Genomic DNA, 23,055 nt, shown 5'->3' on the forward strand with positions numbered 1-23,055 from the left:
CCTGATATTGATGGGTTGTTTTTGAATTTTGAATCTGATGTAACTGATTGTTGTATGCAACGAACTTTTACAGGTGCAGGAGGTTAAACGGTTTAGTACTTAATTCCTTAGTGAAGCCCGATTTTCGCCAAAGAATCGTCAACGAAATGTAATTTTCCTCTCTCTCTCTTTTGCTTTTGCTTTTTGTTTTTGTTTTACATATTTATGTTTACGGGTTGTGTTTGGGTCCGAATCCGATCAAATTGAATTTATTCATTAGCTTAATTGATCAAGTTATTGACTTTTTTTTGGTGGAAATTAGAGAACTTTACAGCAAAATCTTCACTTTTTGATGCCACAAACATTTAAGAATACAGAGTTTAACTGGAAATAAAAAATTCTAGTCCGTATTCTCAAGAGTAATGCTTTGATCAAAGGTTTTTGTGAGTGTAGTAGGGGCTAGGGAGTGCTATGAACATCACATCACCCTTTTGTGTCAGCTTAGTTATCCTCATGAATTGGAACAGCGCGAGAACGCCGGAGCTTTAATTATAACTAGTCCTTTTGATATATCACACATATGTGACGATAATGCAGGAGCTTTAAGATCTAATTATAGCTAGTTCTTTTTGGATATAACACAGATGTTACTGACGCATCCCCATGTACTCATTTATATATAGTCCAGATTGGCATAGTACATTCTTAATGTCAAACTCAGCATGTGTACATACAACTTCATCAAAATCGTAGGGGTTGTTACCACTTATACTCCTTCCTTTAACATGAAACTAGGCCCATCACAACCCATTAATCATGTGAAAGAGTTAATTTCCGTTTCAGATAGCTTATTTTTAAAAGTGTGGCCTGTTTTAATAAGTAAGGTTTTAATTAGCTATACTAAGGTAAAAAAAAAAAAAAAAGCAATGCTCTTAAAAATTGTTCCTAAACAAGCAAGGGGAATTAAACTCATTAAAATAAGCGGTAACAAACCTGGTACAGCTTTACGGGTTGTGTTTGGGTTTGATGGTTAAAAATGAACTTATAATAGCTTTCATTTTCTTTTTTCTTTTTTTGATTCCCCTTACATCCTATTCATTAGCTTAACTGGATTATTCATTTTTTTTGGAGGGAATTAGAACCTAACTGCTTTATCTTCAATTTTGATGCCATGCATTCAACAACGTAGAGTTTAACTCAAAAACTAGTTTTGATCTGAAGGGTCATGTTGTAAGACCCCATTAAGATTGTGAGGGTGCTATGCAGTAAGAGTGCAATGAATATAACATTTACATTGAGTACGTAAGTATGGCAGGAGCTCTGATTATAACTAGCTCGTTTGGGATATCACATAGATGTGAGTAATGAATCTGCATTTGGTAGCAATAGTTGCTCCATGTACTACTCATTTGTATTTATATGTCGCCCAGATAGACCTAATTTATTCTCGACGTAAGACTCAACACATGTCCATACAACTTGCAAAAAATCCTAGGGGTTTCCACAAATACTCCTTCCTTTTGAGCATGCCAGTATGGTGGGAGCTCTAATTATTACTAGTCCGTTTGTTTTATCACACAGATGTGACTAATGAATCTCCATTTGCTGACAATAGTATCTTCATATTTCATTCTTGATGTTAGATTCAACACGCGTCCATACCAAAAAAAAAAAAAAAATTCCTTGGGTTACAACAAACACTCCTTCCTTTCACATAAAATTAGGTTCAGCATGTGAAAGAGTAAGTTTCCATTTCGGATAGCTTATTGTTAATAGTGCACCCGTTTTAATATGAAAGGTTTTTTAACTAGCTATAATTAGAAAAAAAAAAAAAAAAAAGTAAACCTCTAAAATAATTGTACCTAAACAAGCTGGGGAAATAAACTAGCCAAAATAAGCAGTAAGAAACACACAATTATTACCCTGTTTGGTTAGCCTTAAAAATGGAAATAAGTTAGCTTATTTCATAAGTACAGCTTTTGGAAGCCTATCATTTTCTATGTACAACTATACTTTCATATAATAAACATTTTAAACAAAGTAAGCTAATGAAAAAAAAACTATTTCTAAACACAAAGCTCGAGTGTTCATATGCTTAGATTCTCATTGTCTTTTGTTTGACTAACTCTACATTCAACATTTTGAATATTGCATGTAACTGAAATGTTTGGTTTTTAAATATTGCTGTTAGGCCTGTATCTGTGCTCTGGCTTGCTGATGGGACTTGTGCTTTCATTCCATATATAAGCTTGATAAAATTGTGTACTTGTAGTAGCTTTTTATACCATAACCAGTATTTTATTGCAGTTCGTTAATTAAAAAAAAAAAAAAAAGGAATGGCATAACTGGAAGGATGAAAACAAATATTCAAAATAATGTTGGAAGGCATGTGGTAAGTGTAGATGATCCTCATATGAAGAAAAATAAAAATCCTTGGAAATTTGACAATTCATCTACAAGTATAAGAATCAGACATGACTTTGAAAGAAAGTATTGTATCATGGGAGTGGACTACAAGGGCTAATAATGCTATATTATGAGTTGGAAACAAAAGACTTGAGTGCATCACCCAAATATAGAGCTGGGGGTAGAATTTGTTGTGGAACACTTGAAGATTTCCTTTTTACAATCTTCACTTTCAATGCCACACACATCCAACAACACAGTTTAACTGAAAAGGTAGTCTGCAGTCTACACCGAAGAGTAATTCTTTGAGACCCCCATCAAGATTGTGAGGGCGCTATGTAGTAGAAGTGCAATGAATATCACATTGGAAGTGCGCAAGTACGTGGGAGCCCTAATTGTAGCTTGTCCTTTTGGGATATCGCGTAGATGTGGTGACATTAGTAGCTTACTTTAACGTAAGACTAGGTCCAGCATAACCACTAATCATGTGAAAGACTAAATTTCCATTTCAGATTGCTTACTTTTAAAAGTGCTATTTGTTTAATTAGTAACGATTTAATTAGCTATACTAAGAAAAAAGAAGTAATGCTCTATAAAATTTTATCTAACAAGCTGGGGGAAAATAACTCACCAAAATAAGCTGTAACATACACACACTTGTTAACTGTTTGGTCAGGTTCAAAAATCGAAATAAGCCAACTTATTCCATAGGTACAGATTTTGAAAGCCTTGTATTTTTCTAAGCATTTTTCTAAGCACACCTGTACTTTTAAATAATAAACATTTTAAAACAATAAACTAGTGAAAACTACGAAGCTATTCCAAACACCAAGCTTGAGTTTTTGTATGCTTGGTTTCTCATTTTCTTTCGTTTGACATTTTGAATATTGTGTATGACTGAATTAACGCTTTGTTTATTTCACTGTAAAATGTCTCATATGTAAAATTTTTACAATAAAGTATTTTCTTTTGAAAACATTTTATAGAAAAACATTTTCAAGTGTTTGGAATTGGTATGAGAAAATTTTCCAAGAACAAGCCATCAAAACTGGTGCCTCCTAGCCATCGTCGGTGGCTCTGGTTTATCAAGCTCATATATGGAATGCGTTTTTTGCTTTAACATTTCTGTTAGGCCGGTATTTGTGCTCTGGCTTTTGGGACTTGTGTCTCTCTACTCAATCTAGGATGCATGGATATGGGTGTGGGTACAATATGGCGACATGAGCAATTTTTAAAAAATTATAACATGAGATGGCAGATAGGACATTGTTATGACACGGTTATGTCACCCCAAATTAAGTGTCTGTGCTTAGCTACTCATTCCGTATATGAGCTTGATAAAGCATGTGCTCGTGCTAGCTTTTCATACCATAAGCAATATTTTACTGCAGTTAATTATTAGAAAAACTGAGGAAGGGCATAACTGGAAAAAGAAGAGAACAGGTATTCAAATTAATGTCAGATAGGCTTGTGGTAAGTGTCGATGATCCTCATATGAAGAAAAATAAAATTTTTCGGAAATATGACAAATGCATCCACAAGTATAAGAATTGGATATGACATTGAAAGCAAATGTCGTATAATGGGAGTTGACTACAAGAACTAGTAGTGCTATATTAGGAGTTGGAAACAAAACACCTGAATGCACCACCCAAATAAAGAGCTAGGAATACAATTCGTTGAGGAACACTTGGGGGTCTAATATATGGAAAGCAGGGTATCATGTTAGTTGACTAGGAAAACTTTTTCTGTTGACAGATTTTCCATAGTGAACCTTGAACAATCAAGTGCTACTGTTAATTTTTTTCAGAGAAAAAAATATTGGGTTTTTGTTCATATTTTTAAAATTTCATGAAATTTTATTTACTTATCAAAAAAAAATTCATGAAATTTTATGTGGTTTCTTTTCACATTTTGTTGCTTTAAGTTCTGCACTGTCAGCATAGTTTACCAATTTGGGACTTTTTTCTTTAATAGCTTAATTGGGCCTGTATGGTCAGTAAATAATAAGAGTATCTCCTTTTGTGTATAGAATGGAAACTTTGAAGAGGCATCTCCCTGGTTTTGGCCAAGAGGGATTAGAAGAACTCAGGAAAATTGCTATAAGGTTTGAGAAAAAGAATTATACTGCTGCCACAAGCCTGTCAGATTATCTACGAAAAATATCTGAGAAAATGCTTAAAATGGAAACTAAGTTTCAGAATCCTATAGGCAATGCTTTGCCATCCAACTCTGCTGGCAATAGTAATTAGTCCCCAGATGCAGGTAAGTACATCAAAGAATTATGTTGATGGTTTTATTTACATATTAATCCACCCTGCTTCTCTCTCTGTTGTTGTGTTTTTGACACCGAAATCATTATTTCACGTTTCTTCATGGATTATATACACGCACGCATACTTACTTGCATATGTACATATACAGAAACATAGATATATGTTTATATGCGTATGTGTGCAATTTTTTCCTTCTTCTTGGACATGGATCTGTAATTCCTGTTAAAATGTCTAAAGATGTTATTTTTGTGACATCTTGAAAAGTAATGTTGCCTTTGTTTTATTGGGGGGGGGGGGGGGGGGGTATGGGGAAGGTGGATGCTATATGCAGTTGAATCTGTATGTTTAGCATCTGTTGGACTGCTTTCACCCTCAAAACAGGTTATGTGCTTCTATGTATTCTTCGTTCCACTTTTTTTTTTTTTTAATTTATATTTTAAAAATATTTTATTTTTTTATCCTTCAACATTTCATATAGTTTGGTGTCTGTTTTTGTTCTTTCATATGCAATAGGGATGAATATGCAGCCCCAAGTTCATAATCCAGGGCAGTCACTTCCTATTCCATTATCAGTTAATCAGTCTCGCCAACAGATGTTATCTCAAAACATTCAGAATAACATTCCATCTGCTGGAGTTCAAAGCACTGCCAGTTTACCATCTGCACTGTCTCCTGTCTCTGGTTTAAGTCAGAATCCTATTCCAAATGTTGTTGGCCATGTTCAGCTTTAATGCTTTAACTTCACTTTTCTTGAGATATTTGTGGTGTTGATGGAATCTATTCTATATGTCATCTCATATGGATGTACATGCATGTTTAACAAGTATTTAGTTATCTAAACTAGTAATTCATCAAAAAAGTTATCTAAACTAGTAAGGTACTTAAATAAGACTTTGTTAGGATGAGTTCTTCCTCTTTTAATTTGATGATTTTTTTGGCTGGACTAACTAAATAGTAAGTGTATGGCCTATTCATTATATATAATGAAAATAAACTAAAATGGTAAACATTTGTGGCTTCATGTGATGGTCCTCGATCCTTGCAGGCAATCTTACTGCTAGTATCATTCTTCTTTGCTGCTAAAGTCATTCTTCAGCACCATTTTAGAACAACATATGTGGTTCTTTATTTCCAACATGTGGTATATAGAATACCACCTACAATAATAAAATTACTATCTGGATTCTCAAATATATATATATATATATATAAGTAAGTAGTAAGCATGAATCCCTAATTGCATTTCACCAAGCATCACGTAGTAGAATGCTTACTCACTCACTCACTCAAAGTATGAATCCCTACAATTCCCAATATTTTTTTTTTTTTTTTTTTTTTTTTTAAGATGAAACAAAAGTTAAAAGATATAAGAGTATTCCAAACACCATCTTCCTCATTTAACATGGCTATGTCCCACTTTTTACATTTATAGAAAAATCATGTTGAGTGGGATATCAAGTTGTCTTCCCTTTCTATATATTTTTTTAATAAATGATAAAACCTATTACCCGTTTGTGTGGATCAACACAAGTGTGTAATAAACATCCACTGAAAGAAAAGTTGTGTTGGAATGAATGATTGGAGTCTTTACACTTATTTCTTCTCTCTCTCTTTCCTGTCCTACATCACATATCACCATATATATATATATATATTTTCTCTCTCTCTCCCAATTCCATCACTCATGCGGCCCACTTTCATTTCCCTTGAATAACACTTCACAATATAAGCTACTTTGCACTATACGTGCTCTTCATGTCACTTGCGATATATTATTATATTCTTCTTCCACATATGTAATGAATTATCAATTAAACACATAAAATCACCAAAATCAAAATTCAACCATAATTATTAGTCTCTAATTTTTTGCCTTTTTTTTTTTGGTATAAGTTACAGAGCTCGCGGGTTGGTGTAAAATTATAAATGGTGTTAATATAATATAACCAATCCCATTGCCGGGTTTTCCCTTTGCTATAAGGTGTTTAAAGCAAAAACTTTTCCGTATTGTTCCATTCTTGAGGTTAAAGATTCAACCCTAGGATCTTATGCCTAGAAAAGTATTTTAAGTGCAAAGGATGTCATCAAAAAAGGTATGTTGTGGTGAGTTGGGAATGGGTATTCTGTGTACATTAAAGAAGATAAATGGTTTCCTACTAAATGCTGTAGAAAGGTCATCTCACCACCACCTTCTCTCCCACCAGATATTAAAGTCAGTTCTCTTCATTGATGCTTCTAGTTGCACCAGACCACAATTAGTCTAGAAAAGTTTGTTTTGTTCTGTTTTTTTGGGTTAAATAATAGCTTAGCAAAGTTAAGTACTTGGAATTGGATTCTAATCATCCCCATTCTCTAAATCATCCTGATGTGGTTGACACCAAGATCAAACAGAACAAGATCACTGGAGAATGGAAAGTCATCAAGAGAATGTCCTTTGACTTGTTAAACAATTCAAAAAATATCGCCATGGATCTGATCATGTACAGATGATATATACACGGAAGCATCACACGCTCTATATGCATGATTAGAGATTTTCTTTTGTTAATATAAAAAAATTCCATTTATTCCAATTTGGAATTTATGCATTTGTCGAATTAGGTTTATGCCATTGACAGTCATCAAAATAGCATTGGGTCGCTTTATTTTAATAAAACAAAGTTTTAACCAGCTTTAATATGAAAAAAAAAATTAAAATATATTTATAATGATGATAGTGGTAGGATTAGGATTTGAGCCCGGCAGTCAATCTTAAGACAAGATTAAAAGAAATAAATACACTTTCAAAAATGAAAATCCGAAGTGGAAAAGCTTGTGTTGGATTGGAATTCACCTTTTGCGTGCAAGACCAAACCATGAGGTAGGATAAAAACTTGGTCTAGATTGGGTTAAACCGTTAAAAGTAAACCTAGAATGCTCCTATGATAACTCGGAAATGATTGACAGTGGGGGCATCAATGGAGACAACCGGGAAAATTGGATTTAAGTCTATTCCAGAGCTATAAATATTGCTACCAACCATATCCGGTTTACTTCCAGTAAAGTTTTAACAGGATATCTCTTTTTGTATTAAACAAAAGCTGCCATATAACCTAATGGCTGAGCCACATTGAGATCGAAGGGGCATGGCCTCCCCAAATTTCTTTTAAAAATTTTCAGCAGATAGACTCTGAATATGAGTAATTCAAGCAATTTTACTATTCAAAATATAAGATATGAGACCGCGACCCCCATCTCCAAGCTGCAGCTAATCTGAATCTGAGTAGAACGGCCACACAAGTTAGGGGTCGTTTGGTTTGTGTTTTCAAACAACATTTTTTAGTTTTTAAACAGCATTTTACGCATTTCAACGTAATTTTTCACTCACACGTATTTCAAAAAATTACAAACAACAATTTTCAAACTACTCTACCAAACACCTCCTAATCTTCCACTCTTTTCTCAATTTCTATCTTTGATTTCTCATTCCAGCGTTGGACTCACTAAATTAGTGTCTTCTAGTTTTTTTTTTTTTTTCTTTTCTTTTCTTTCTTTTTTACTTCTTCGTCCCACTCTAGTCACTCATTACTTTTCTCCTTTACTACTAAGTTCAAGACAATATGGTGTGTCAAATAGTTGTTTCTTTGCGTGTTATGGTTTGCTCTAGGTTCTACAGCGTGTATGGTCATCAAAAGCGAAAGTAAAATTCTACTCTCCTAGTATGACTTTTCTTGTCTTCTTTATTTGTTATTAAAATTAATAAATATATTATATAAGATATAGATAGAGTAAATTAGTAAAATTGATTATATTATATTATTTATAATATAATATAATGAGTATTTTTGTTATTTGATTAGATTTTTTTTATTTTTAATTTAATAATTTTAGTCTATTTATTAGCAATCTTTAACCTGTTAGTAATTTTATTTATTTATCTTAGTCGTTACTTGATAGCTTATAATTTAAGTTGAAAATCTAGAGATAAAAAAACTATTAATTCATTTTTCAAAAGAAAGGAATATGATAATTTAGAAAATAATACATTTTTGGTTCTAAACTTTCATTAAAGTTTATTTTTCGCCTCTAAACTTTTAGAAGTTCTTTTTTGTTTATAAATTTTGCAAAATATTCTATTTTTCATTATTCCGTTTATGTATGTTAGTTTATGTCTTATGTGGCTTAATGAAATGTTGATGTGGTATATAATTGGACTATACCATTTTACTTTAAAAAATATATAAACACGTGACTGGCAATGATTCCTACATGTGAAAACTATTTTTTAGTAGGACGAAAAAATACTCCCACTCCCTCAGTTGACACTTGACACACACAACCCATAGTCACGAAAATGATATTTGGTGCATCATCTCTCGTGACTGAAGGACTATTTATATGCATTATTTGGTGCATTACTTTCTCTTGGAAGTCCAGCTGTAATGACGTGTATATTTCCTAAAAAAGCATAGCATATAGGGTATTCTGTTTTTTGGTAGAAAGGAAATTTCATTAGAACTAAACACCAAACAAAGGCTCAGAACAAAGCCTATTGACATATAAACCATTGGCATCAGCCACCAAAATACTAGTTAAGTCCACAGGCGGATTGGAAAACACAATAAAATCACTGTCAAGCAGCAGACCCATTCTAGCTAAAAAATCAACACACTTGTTTGCCTCCCTGTAGATATGCCTGAACCTTTTTTGTTGGATTTGATTAGCCATATGTCTGCAATCCTCCAAGATAGAGGATATAATAGAATTTGAATTTGAAGAGGTGGGAGAGTTAAGAGCATCCACAATAACTTTAGCATCTAACTCAATGATAACAGATTGGGCATTCAATTGAAGACACAGCTGCAAGCCATCGCGGAGAGCCCATAATTCTGCCATGAAACTGTTTGTATTCCCTATCCTTCTTGCAAAACCCGTCACCCAATCACCCTTATCATCTCTGATTAGCCCACCTCCACCTGCCTGACCGGTGCTGCCTGCTACCGAGCCATCAGTGTTCAAAGTGATCCACCCAGCCCACGGCTTCTCCCACCTGATGCTTTTCAGGACTTTTCTTTTGGTGACCAGACCGTTGTTCGCACAGTAAAAGAACTCCAAAGCACGATCCACTACATCTTTGCCTAAGTTGGGGTTAGGATTTTTTTGTTTGAAGATACCTAGGTTCCTGTCTTTCCAAATCATCCAAATACCAAATAAGAAAACATGGTTCCAAGGCAGAGGGCCCGATTGGTGATAAGAGGTAGCTGTGCCATTAGTGCTTAGCCACTCCTGAAGGCTCAAAGAATAGAAATTAACATTGTTTACCCGCCCACCCAGCTGCTGCCACACATTATTACTTAAGGGGCAGTCCCGCAACATGTGTAAAATGGATTCTTCCTCAGCATGACACCGAGGGCAACGGCCATCAACTTGCAACCCTCTAGCCACTAAACAATGCTTGACCCCGATGCTTTGGTGCATACATTTCCAGACAAAGATTTGAATTTTTGGCATAGTTTTTAATTTCCAAATCCACTTCCCTTGGAAAGGAGCATCCCTCAATGGATCTGTGGCAAGCCTATATGCACTTTTAAGCTCAAAATCACCCTTGGCTGAATACTTCCAAGTCAACCTATCCTCTATTCTGGTCGAAAGGGGGATTGGGATGGCCTTAATATCTCTATAAACTTCCTCCAGAAAGGTCATTTGAGTCGAAGACCAATCCCATCTGCCAGTAAAATCCACCACATCCTTAATCTTTAGATTTGCGGCCTCTCTAGACAAAGGCCCCTGAATTATCTTTCTTAAAGGACCATGGTTAGTCCAACTATTATTCCAAAAATCTAGATTACTATCAAAGCTCGGCAGCCACTTAGTTCCTTTTTTAAAAATTTCCTCACCTTGCATCATTCCCTTCCAAATTCTAGAACTAGGGAGCTTACTAGCATTTCTCGAATTAATTCTTTGCGGGCTACAGTACTTCATCCTCAAAACCTTAGCCCACGGGGCCTTGTCTTCAGTATGGAACCTCCAGTTCAGCTTTGCCAACAGAGCTGTATTCCTTCCCTTAGCTGTTTGAAGCCCCAAACCCCCTTCTTCTTTAGATCTTGTAACCTTCTTCCAGCCCACCCAATGCATTTTCCCCTTATCTTCAGTTGATCCCCACAGAAACTTTCTGTTCACTCTATCAATACCATCCAACACCTTCCCAGGTAGCAGATTACATTGCATAAGATATGCCGGTATAGCTGAGGATGAGGCTTGAATCAAGACAACTCTTCCGGCCATAGAGAGGAGGTTAGCCTTCCAACCCGCAAACTTACATTTTACTCTATCCAAAATATAACCAAGGTCCTGGCTATTGCTACCTTGGTGTTTAATTGGAAATCCTAAGTATTTTCCCAAGCACTCTGTTTGACGGAAGTCAAGAATATCACTAAAAGCCTCCCTATCATCAGGATCCATGTTAGGAGAAAAATAGACCCTAGATTTAGAATCACTTACTGTTTGACCAGAGCACTTGCAAAAGGTATCTAGGACCTCTCTGATGGCATTGCAATTTTTTACATTAGCCTTAGTGAATAGCACAAGATCATCCGCAAAGAAAAGGTGAGAGAAGGCTGGGCCACTTCTAGACGCCTTGATCGGGCACCAAGCTTTAGCCTCCCACTTTTCTTGGATGAGCTACCCTAAAAATTCCATACATAGAATAAATATGTACGGGGACAACGGATCACCCTGCCTTATACCTCTAGAAGGCCTGAAAGGATCGAGGCTTCCTCCATTAAACAACACTGATGTCGAAACAGATGATATGCAACTCATCATTAACTCAACAAGGTTATCAGGGAAGTTGTATCTGATCAGCATACTTCTAATGAAACTCCATTCAAGTTTGTCGTAAGCCTTCTCTAAGTCAATTTTTAGAGCCATATAACCACCTTTTCCCTTAGCTCTCCCCATGGTATGAATAATCTCCTGCACAATGATAGCATTATCAACACCCCTCCGACCTGGCACAAACGCTGCTTGGCAAGGGGAAATAAGATGATCCAACAAGGGTCTAATTCTTCCAACCAAAATCTTGGAAACTATCTTATAAACTGAGTTACACAAACTTATAGGGCGGTAATTACCAATGGATTCAGGGCCTTGGGTTTTCGGAATGAGCACAATGTTTGTTCTATTCAGGTACTTGGGCACTTTTTTCTCTCTAAAAACAGCATGAACCTCCTCACTCACCGATCTTCCCACAACAAGCCAAAATCTTTGAAAGAAGCCAGCATGAAGCCCATCAGGGCCGGGGGCTTTGAAAGCTTTTAAAGACCATAGGGCAGCCCTAATTTCCTCCTCCGTCACCGTGTGGCTAATACTATTCTTTTCTTCACTCGAGAGCTTTGGTTGCCATTGCATATTATAGCTAAAATCATAGAAAGCTGCCTCCTGCGTAGTAGTGTAGATTTTTAAAAAACCTTCTCTAAAGTGATTCGCAACCTCTCGTTCCTCAGTCAACCACTCCCCCGCCTCATTCTTAATTGCAATGATCAAATTCCGTTTCCTGCGAGCCAGCGCTGAAACGTGATAAAAAGCTGTGTTCCTGTCTCCCAAGATCATCCAATTAATTCTAGATTTAAGAGCCCAAAGGTCCCTCTCTTGCTCTAACACCACATCCAGCTTCTTGATAAGCTGGTTCTCCAGAGCTACTAGAGAGGAAGAAGGCTGGTTGGCCAAAGCTCTTTGCACCCCATCAAGCCGGGCCAACACTCTTTTCTTTTTATGAAAAATATTACCAAAGTGATTTTTATTCCAATCACTGGCCTGATTAGAAAAGGCTTCAATTGCTTCCATAAGCTTCCTCGAGTGCTGCCAAGCCTGATTAACCACACTCGGAAAAGAGGGGTCCGACAGCCAAAAAGATTGGAATCTAAAAGGCTGAGTGAGCTGTAGCTGTCTCCTGGGATTGGTCTCCATCAACACAGGACAATGATCTGAGTGACACCTGGTTAAGTGCGACACTTTAGCATCTGGATAGAGAAGACACCAGCTAGGATTCATAAAAAATCTATCAATTCTCTCTTGTATAAAGTTATGAAGCTCCCTTCTATTCGTCCATGTATATTTAGGCCCACTAAACCCCATATCCACCATGTTACAATTATCAAGACATTCCTTAAACATCAGCGACCTATTTATGCTGACCGGCCTACCCCCAAACTTATCCTCCCCTGCAAGGGGCTCATTAAAATCACCGGCAATTATCCAAGGTTTACCATGTAAATCAGCAACTTTAGAAAGATTTTCCCACAACATCTGTCTCTCTATGATTCTAGGACTAGCATACACAGCAGTAAAAATCCAAGAAAGGTTAGAGGGTAATACCTTAACCTCGACATGAATTTCTTGCTCTGTGCACGCAAGCTGCATCACTTCCACTCTATCTGAGTTCCACAAAATCCAAATGCCACCCGCAAATCCAACCGTTTCCGCAAAAATAGCACCATCAAATGGAACACGATTAGCAATCTCTTTTGCTCTATCTCCCCCAACCCGTGTTTCCATAATGACTAGAATGACTGGATTATGATTTCTAGCCAGTTCCCTAATGTGACTCTGAAAATTGGGCTTCAGAGCACCCCTACAGTTCCACACTATAATATTCATAATTATTGGTAAAAGAGAAAAAAGAAGCACAATCAATCGGAGGATGCAAAATCTCTGCTTCCCTCCTCCATCTCCATGCCATCAGCGCCATCATCTCCTTTAGTCTGCCCATCACTGAACACAGAACCAATAGGAAGTTCAACACACCCAACATCATCTCCCTCACCACGGCTTGGTTGCTGAATATCTGGAATACTCGAGCACTTAGATCCGTGAGTGGCAGCGACGCCAATCTTGTGCTGACCTCCATCACGTACATTAACTTCACTCTGATCCATCACTTCACAGATGGTAGCTTCGCTCTGATCTCCGCCATACCCACCTCCGGCAACACAGTCTTGCTTGGCCATCTCTATCCGACCACCCGTGGAGAAATTGAAGGACTCGCCGGAGCACTCACCATCTTCATTTGTATCCCGAGATCCCCAAATCGCCTTTGTGTTTGGTATGTGTTTACCCACTCCCACTATATCCCCTTTAAACAACCACTTCGATGTTTTTCTCCTGGCTAAATCTCTTTTGCCTTTAACTGAAGGGCTGAAACGGGGTTCTACTTGTTTATCTGGCAAAGTAACATCACAACTTAGATCACGACCCACCTTAGGAGGCCCAAAATTCTCATTTCCCTTGTCAAAGAAGGTCCAGCCCCTTGTAACACCTTTTGACTCCTTCCTAAGCCCATGATTAGCTTGGCCCAATCCATTGGTTGGATGGTCCCCAGTAGTAACGGCAAGGTTTGTTTTCTTCTGTCCAGGCTTCCTACGTGCCACAAGGGTCCAAGGACCGTACCTATCCTTCTCCGTGCCAGCACCCTTGTCCTTCATCATTCCACTAACTGTGTCAGTGCAGGACGGCTCATGCAATCCATGCGACAAACCTCCTTGGTACAACGTCATACCTTCTCCAACGCTCGTCGGACCACTCTCCGCCGGTGACTCTGGTTTTTTAATGGTGTGAGGACATGCTTCCTTCCGATGTCCCAACCTCCCACACGAGAATTCGAGAAACACAGTTTGTGAATCCTTTCATAAACCACGGGTTGTTCGAACCTACCTATGAGCACAGTGTCAATAAGAGGCTTGGTGGCATCCAACTAGATACACATTCTTGCATATCTTCCTCTAGCCTCCATGGCAGTATGAGAATCAATCCTAAGGACTTTCCCTATAGCTTCACCAATTTGTTTGAGAACTTCCAACTCATATAACTCCATAGGTAGTCCATGCAACCGAACCCAGACCGCAATTGACAAAACACTAGCACTAGCTGGCTTGAAGAAGGGCTCCCATGGTCTAATGGCTAGAAAGTGCCCCCCAATGAACCACGGCCCCTTTTGAAGAACTGCATCCAGGTCTTCTTTCAACGAGAAACGAGCTGAATAAAAATTTTCTCCAAGGTCCACACAGACTAAAGTCCCAGACGGCTTCCACAATGATATAAGTTTACTCTGAAGGAAACTAAGACCTATCGATCTGCCATAAAGCTTTATAATCAGCGCCTTGGACCACAGTTTTCTGATTCGGAGTTTAGTTTCTCTCGTGAGTTTAATCGCTGCTAACCCGTCACGAAGCTCTTCCACCTCCTCATCTGACTTCGCCTCCATATCCAAAAGATCAGAGAAATCAAATGCCTTTGCATAGGCTCCTGGAATCTCACCCACCAACTTGTCTTTGAATGTATTCTTAACAGCCCCCCAGGAGCTCTAACCTCCCTGGGAATGTCCACTCTCACTTAAACCATCATGAAAATCAGCATGATCTCCCTCTTTGACCTTCTTCTTACTCCTGAAAAGCTCAGCCTCCTCCTCTCTAGAGAGCTCTCGGCTTGGCTTAGCCACGGGTTTCATGGTGAACGAGTTGAGGCTTTAAATGACTCCTTATAGGGTATTCTATAGCCATATAGATGTCATCTCATTAAGTGAGAGTGTTCTGAATAAGGAGTCATCTATATAGGGTATTCTGTAGCCATATAGATGACTCCTTATTCAGAACACTCTCACTTCAATCCAGGTTCAGCTTTAATGCTTTAACTTCACTTTTCTTGAGATATTTGTGGTGTTGATGGAATCTACTCAGTATGTCATCTCATGACATAAAATTAATAAATATATTATATAAGATATAGATATAGTACATTAGTAAAATTGATTATATTATAATATAATATAATGTGTATTTTGTTATTTGATTATATTTTTTTATTATTTTTAATTCAATAATATTAGTCTATTTGTTAGCAATAAACCTATTAGTGATTTTTATTTTATTTTATTTATCTTAGTCGTTACTTGATGGCTTATAATTTAAGTTGAAAATCTAGAGATAAATTTTAAAAAAAAATTATTAATTCATTTTTCAAAAGAAAGGAATATGATAATTTAGAATATAATATATTTTTGGTTCTAATACTATTTTAGACCTTTGCATATGCTGTTGATATAGTATATATAGCTAAAAATATATATATACTCTTGCACATTTTTTATTTGACGCTCTCCAAGATGAATTCCTAACTCCGTCATTGATAGTACCTGTTCCACTCAAACAGTTAGATCGGTTTTCTTTAAAAAAATAAAAGAAGAAAATAAAATTTTTGTTTCACTCTGCGTTATAAAATAAAATTGCAAAAATCCAATTATCACAACAAAAAACACATCGCAGAAAGAGAAGCGAATTAAGGAGTGGAGTGTGTTTGTTGGTAAAGAAAATTAAGCGTGAGGATTGTACGAAGAGGCCTAGTTCCTCATGGTTTTGGTAGTGTGTAAGGTACGTGCTTTGTACAACTGTTAGTTAATAAATTTTTCTAATATTTTCTTTACAAAATTACCACATCAACAGTTTGTAAAATGTTTATAGAATAATTTGTGTCTGTAGTATTACTCTTATCGGAAATCTTAATAACAATGGACTTGGAAAAGAATTCCTAAGCGGACGCATAAAAGTAAGTGGACTCAGAAAAGAATAACTAATTAATTAAAAACAAAGCCAAAAAAATAGAATCATTTCTCTTGTTTATTAGTTTAATTAAAATTCTTTTATTTTCATTTAAATTATATTGTCAAATAAGTGAATAATTAAAAGAATAAAAATGATGTGAAAAATTGTAAGCAATCTAAAGCTTATGAAGTCAATAATAAGTCAAACACTTCAGTTTTATATTATATATATTAATTTAAAGACAATAGGAAATAGTGAAGAAGTACCATAACATTCATGTTATCTAATGTTCCAAACAAAGAGTTCAAATAAATTAAACACCCACTATTTAGCAATAATAATAATAATAATAATTAAGGCGAAACTACACTGTTAGTCCCTCAAGTTTACCCTATGCACAATTGGTCTCTCAAGTTTCAAGTAAGCGTAATTGACCCCTCAAGTTTTCAGAATAAGTGTTTCTTTAAAAAAAAAAAAAAAGTTTTCAGAATGAGCAATATAAGTTATTTTGTTAACTTTCGTTAGTAATGTTACTTACATGGTTAACGAAATGATGACATGTCATTTTTTTAATGACGTGACATTTTTTATTAAAAAAATTACAAAAATGAATTAAGTGTTTGCAACAACCGGATGATATAGTTGTTTCCGGTGGTCAGAGATAAAGGAGTTTCCGACGTGGCGGGGTGGTTGGATCTCACTTCGACTTTCGAGAAGCCGCAAAGCAGAGGCGTGGTGGTGGTGGTGGCGACAATGGCTAGATTCTATGTATAGGAATATGGTTCTTGTACTGTTATGCTTTTCAGAGACTTTTTGAAGATTTTAGGAGTGTCAAAAGGCATATGTATGTGTAAGAGAGAAAGCAGGGGTTCAGATATGGAGGCTGGGACACAAAGAAATGAAGAAAATAAAAGTTGTAGAGAGAAAGAATGTGTTACGTCAGAGGCTATATGTGTCCATGGCTAAGATCAATGGAAGCTCTTGGTGTCTTTGAGAAGTTGAGAAGTTAGGGTCTCAAGGATAATGATTGTTGAGTTTGATAGGTTCTTTTGAATGGTATAGGAATATGTTAATTTCTAGTATTGTTGATATTTGATTAGCTGAGCTGTTTAGATTGTAAACCAGTTGTTTTGGCAATTTCTACCAGTGGTATTTGGGCCACTTTTGCATATAAACTTTAGTAATACCTTGTCTTGTTCTAATTGTATCTACACGACGAGTCTAGGAGAGAGTTGGTCGGTGGCGGGTCTTAGAGTGCCACAATTAACACTAGTGAGTAGGATGGCGGGTCTCATAGTGCCACAACTAATGCTAGCGAGTCAAATAGCAAGTCTCCTTCTCCAAAACCAAAGCCACCTGATCCGACTGGCTAAGCCCTTGAAAGAGGGCAAATCTACCCCGATTTGGTGTAAACATAGTAGTTTTCACTCAAATCCAGTGAAGAACTTGTGGTTTTTGGTCAGATCTTGTCGTTTTCACTTAGAGCCAGCTATGATCTAGTGGGTTTGTTTAAATACAGCTTAGATCCAATGGGTTTTGCTTAAATCCAATGAAAATTTTGTGGTTTTTTGCTAAGATTTGGTGGGTTTTGCTCAAATTCGACAAAGATCTGGTGCTATTTTGCTTAGATCCAATGGATTTTGCTCAAATCTATCAAGGATTCGGCGAAAAAATGCAGATCACTGTTGATTGGAACCTTCGGCAGCATCATCGTTAGCTTTGACCAACCCGACTACCGACCAACCGAGTCCGATCCGACTTGACCCGTGGGTTTTCTAAGTCGGTGGTAGGTCTTCTTGCCGGTAACCCGATGTCATCGGGTTGGTTGCGGGTTGAGCACAAACCCGACCCGGATCAACCCATGGACACCCCTAGTTCTAAATGTGATAAGATATGCTTGGTTCTATTATTTGGAAATTTTAATGCTTGGATTGGTATGAATATGTCTTAGTTTTTCCATTAACCCTCTGTTTATTTTGAAGTAAAATATTTTTTGAAAAATATTTTTCCATTTTCATATGTTTATTTACAGGTGTCAAACTTGTAAAATTGGGTGTTAAACCAAATAAACAAAAAATTATATTAATTTTTAATCTTTTCACTTTTTCATTGTTCCAACCAAACACACATGAAGCAAAAGAAAATATTTTTTTACGCTTTTGATATTTTTCATCCTTCCACTTTTTATATTTATTTTAACCAAATTAGTTAGTTTATTCTAACCAAATTAATATATATATATATATATATATATGACGATGATGATGATGATGAATGAATAATCTCCTGCACAATGATAGCATTATCAACACCCCTCCGACCTGGCACAAACGCTGCTTGGCAAGGGGAAATAAGATGATCCAACAAGGGTCTAATTCTTCCAACCAAAATCTTGGAAACTATCTTATAAACTGAGTTACACAAACTTATAGGGCGGTAATTACCAATGGATTCAGGGCCTTGGGTTTTCGGAATGAGCACAATGTTTGTTCTATTCAGGTACTTGGGCACTTTTTTCTCTCTAAAAACAGCATGAACCTCCTCACTCACCGATCTTCCCACAACAAGCCAAAATCTTTGAAAGAAGCCAGCATGAAGCCCATCAGGGCCGGGGGCTTTGAAAGCTTTTAAAGACCATAGGGCAGCCCTAATTTCCTCCTCCGTCACCGTGTGGCTAATACTATTCTTTTCTTCACTCGAGAGCTTTGGTTGCCATTGCATATTATAGCTAAAATCATAGAAAGCTGCCTCCTGCGTAGTAGTGTAGATTTTTAAAAAACCTTCTCTAAAGTGATTCGCAACCTCTCGTTCCTCAGTCAACCACTCCCCCGCCTCATTCTTAATTGCAATGATCAAATTCCGTTTCCTGCGAGCCAGCGCTGAAACATGATAAAAAGCTGTGTTCCTGTCTCCCAAGATCATCCAATTAATTCTAGATTTAAGAGCCCAAAGGTCCCTCTCTTGCTCTAACACCACATCCAGCTTCTTGATAAGCTGGTTCTCCAGAGCTACTAGAGAGGAAGAAGGCTGGTTGGCCAAAGCTCTTTGCACCCCATCAAGCCGGGCCAACACTCTTTTCTTTTTATGAAAAATATTACCAAAGTGATTTTTATTCCAATCACTGGCCTGATTAGAAAAGGCTTCAATTGCTTCCATAAGCTTCCTCGAGTGCTGCCAAGCCTGATTAACCACACTCGGAAAAGAGGGGTCCGACAGCCAAAAAGATTGGAATCTAAAAGGCTGAGTGAGCTGTAGCTGTCTCCTGGGATTGGTCTCCATCAACACAGGACAATGATCTGAGTGACACCTGGTTAAGTGCGACACTTTAGCATCTGGATAGAGAAGACACCAGCTAGGATTCATAAAAAATCTATCAATTCTCTCTTGTATAAAGTTATGAAGCTCCCTTCTATTCGTCCATGTATATTTAGGCCCACTAAACCCCATATCCACCATGTTACAATTATCAAGACATTCCTTAAACATCAGCGACCTATTTATGCTGACCGGCCTACCCCCAAACTTATCCTCCCCTGCAAGGGGCTCATTAAAATCACCGGCAATTATCCAAGGTTTACCATGTAAATCAGCAACTTTAGAAAGATTTTCCCACAACATCTGTCTCTCTATGATTCTAGGACTAGCATACACAGCAGTAAAAATCCAAGAAAGGTTAGAGGGTAATACCTTAACCTCGACATGAATTTCTTGCTCTGTGCACGCAAGCTGCATCACTTCCACTCTATCTGAGTTCCACAAAATCCAAATGCCACCCGCAAATCCAACCGTTTCCGCAAAAATAGCACCATCAAATGGAACACGATTAGCAATCTCTTTTGCTCTATCTCCCCCAACCCGTGTTTCCATAATGACTAGAATGACTGGATTATGATTTCTAGCCAGTTCCCTAATGTGACTCTGAAAATTGGGCTTCAGAGCACCCCTACAGTTCCACACTATAATATTCATAATTATTGGTAAAAGAGAAAAAAGAAGCACAATCAATCGGAGGATGCAAAATCTCTGCTTCCCTCCTCCATCTCCATGCCATCAGCGCCATCATCTCCTTTAGTCTGCCCATCACTGAACACAGAACCAATAGGAAGTTCAACACACCCAACATCATCTCCCTCACCACGGCTTGGTTGCTGAATATCTGGAATACTCGAGCACTTAGATCCGTGAGTGGCAGCGACGCCAATCTTGTGCTGACCTCCATCACGTACATTAACTTCACTCTGATCCATCACTTCACAGATGGTAGCTTCGCTCTGATCTCCGCCATACCCACCTCCGGCAACACAGTCTTGCTTGGCCATCTCTATCCGACCACCCGTGGAGAAATTGAAGGACTCGCCGGAGCACTCACCATCTTCATTTGTATCCCGAGATCCCCAAATCGCCTTTGTGTTTGGTATGTGTTTACCCACTCCCACTATATCCCCTTTAAACAACCACTTCGATGTTTTTCTCCTGGCTAAATCTCTTTTGCCTTTAACTGAAGGGCTGAAACGGGGTTCTACTTGTTTATCTGGCAAAGTAACATCACAACTTAGATCACGACCCACCTTAGGAGGCCCAAAATTCTCATTTCCCTTGTCAAAGAAGGTCCAGCCCCTTGTAACACCTTTTGACTCCTTCCTAAGCCCATGATTAGCTTGGCCCAATCCATTGGTTGGATGGTCCCCAGTAGTAACGGCAAGGTTTGTTTTCTTCTGTCCAGGCTTCCTACGTGCCACAAGGGTCCAAGGACCGTACCTATCCTTCTCCGTGCCAGCACCCTTGTCCTTCATCATTCCACTAACTGTGTCAGTGCAGGACGGCTCATGCAATCCATGCGACAAACCTCCTTGGTACAACGTCATACCTTCTCCAACGCTCGTCGGACCACTCTCCGCCGGTGACTCTGGTTTTTTAATGGTGTGAGGACATGCTTCCTTCCGATGTCCCAACCTCCCACACGAGAATTCGAGAAACACAGTTTGTGAATCCTTTCATAAACCACGGGTTGTTCGAACCTACCTATGAGCACAGTGTCAATAAGAGGCTTGGTGGCATCCAACTAGATACACATTCTTGCATATCTTCCTCTAGCCTCCATGGCAGTATGAGAATCAATCCTAAGGACTTTCCCTATAGCTTCACCAATTTGTTTGAGAACTTCCAACTCATATAACTCCATAGGTAGTCCATGCAACCGAACCCAGACCGCAATTGACAAAACACTAGCACTAGCTGGCTTGAAGAAGGGCTCCCATGGTCTAATGGCTAGAAAGTGCCCCCCAATGAACCACGGCCCCTTTTGAAGAACTGCATCCAGGTCTTCTTTCAACGAGAAACGAGCTGAATAAAAATTTTCTCCAAGGTCCACACAGACTAAAGTCCCAGACGGCTTCCACAATGATATAAGTTTACTCTGAAGGAAACTAAGACCTATCGATCTGCCATAAAGCTTTATAATCAGCGCCTTGGACCACAGTTTTCTGATTCGGAGTTTAGTTTCTCTCGTGAGTTTAATCGCTGCTAACCCGTCACGAAGCTCTTCCACCTCCTCATCTGACTTCGCCTCCATATCCAAAAGATCAGAGAAATCAAATGCCTTTGCATAGGCTCCTGGAATCTCACCCACCAACTTGTCTTTGAATGTATTCTTAACAGCCCCCCAGGAGCTCTAACCTCCCTGGGAATGTCCACTCTCACTTAAACCATCATGAAAATCAGCATGATCTCCCTCTTTGACCTTCTTCTTACTCCTGAAAAGCTCAGCCTCCTCCTCTCTAGAGAGCTCTCGGCTTGGCTTAGCCACGGGTTTCATGGTGAACGAGTTGAGGCTTTAAATGACTCCTTATAGGGTATTCTATAGCCATATAGATGTCATCTCATTAAGTGAGAGTGTTCTGAATAAGGAGTCATCTATATAGGGTATTCTGTAGCCATATAGATGACTCCTTATTCAGAACACTCTCACTTCAATCCAGGTTCAGCTTTAATGCTTTAACTTCACTTTTCTTGAGATATTTGTGGTGTTGATGGAATCTACTCAGTATGTCATCTCATGACATAAAATTAATAAATATATTATATAAGATATAGATATAGTACATTAGTAAAATTGATTATATTATAATATAATATAATGTGTATTTTGTTATTTGATTATATTTTTTTATTATTTTTAATTCAATAATATTAGTCTATTTGTTAGCAATAAACCTATTAGTGATTTTTATTTTATTTTATTTATCTTAGTCGTTACTTGATGGCTTATAATTTAAGTTGAAAATCTAGAGATAAATTTAAAAAAAAAATTATTAATTCATTTTTCAAAAGAAAGGAATATGATAATTTAGAATATAATATATTTTTGGTTCTAATACTATTTTAGACCTTTGCATATGCTGTTGATATAGTATATATAGCTAAAAATATATATATACTCTTGCACATTTTTTATTTGACGCTCTCCAAGATGAATTCCTAACTCCGTCATTGATAGTACCTGTTCCACTCAAACAGTTAGATCGGTTTTCTTTAAAAAAATAAAAGAAGAAAATAAAATTTTTGTTTCACTCTGCGTTATAAAATAAAATTGCAAAAATCCAATTATCACAACAAAAAACACATCGCAGAAAGAGAAGCGAATTAAGGAGTGGAGTGTGTTTGTTGGTAAAGAAAATTAAGCGTGAGGATTGTACGAAGAGGCCTAGTTCCTCATGGTTTTGGTAGTGTGTAAGGTACGTGCTTTGTACAACTGTTAGTTAATAAATTTTTCTAATATTTTCTTTACAAAATTAAGAATTTTTTTTTTTGAATTTTTCTAA

At 37.4% G+C, this 23,055-nt stretch overlaps 3 protein-coding genes across 3 annotated transcripts; 1 reads left to right on the forward strand and 2 right to left on the reverse strand.

The window, feature by feature from the left end:
- Nucleotides 1-73: 73 nt before the first annotated feature.
- Nucleotides 74-5,582, forward strand: LOC111986421 (uncharacterized; the record flags this gene model as incomplete). Its single annotated transcript, XM_065783047.1, is given in 3 exon segments — nt 74-148; nt 4,418-4,650; nt 5,175-5,582. Coding segments are annotated over 2 exon segments (295 nt in total), but the record flags the coding sequence as incomplete, so codon positions are not given.
- Nucleotides 5,583-14,391: 8,809 nt separating this feature from the next.
- LOC136071564 (uncharacterized) lies at nt 14,392-15,144 on the reverse strand. Its single transcript, XM_065783020.1, has 2 exons — nt 15,006-15,144; nt 14,392-14,942 (listed from the first exon to the last, which is right to left on the reverse strand). Exons 1-2 carry the CDS (start codon nt 15,142-15,144, stop codon nt 14,392-14,394), a joined length of 690 nt encoding a protein of 229 aa, XP_065639092.1.
- Nucleotides 15,145-21,296: 6,152 nt separating this feature from the next.
- LOC111986406 (uncharacterized) lies at nt 21,297-22,049 on the reverse strand. Its single transcript, XM_024018030.1, has 2 exons — nt 21,911-22,049; nt 21,297-21,847 (listed from the first exon to the last, which is right to left on the reverse strand). The coding sequence occupies exons 1-2, from the start codon at nt 22,047-22,049 to the stop codon at nt 21,297-21,299; spliced, it is 690 nt and encodes a 229-aa protein (XP_023873798.1).
- Nucleotides 22,050-23,055: the final 1,006 nt, after the last annotated feature.

Source organism: Quercus suber, unplaced genomic scaffold (assembly GCF_002906115.3).
Source record: "Quercus suber isolate HL8 unplaced genomic scaffold, Cork oak 2.0 scaffold_326, whole genome shotgun sequence".
Taxonomy (NCBI): Eukaryota; Viridiplantae; Streptophyta; class Magnoliopsida; order Fagales; family Fagaceae; genus Quercus; species Quercus suber.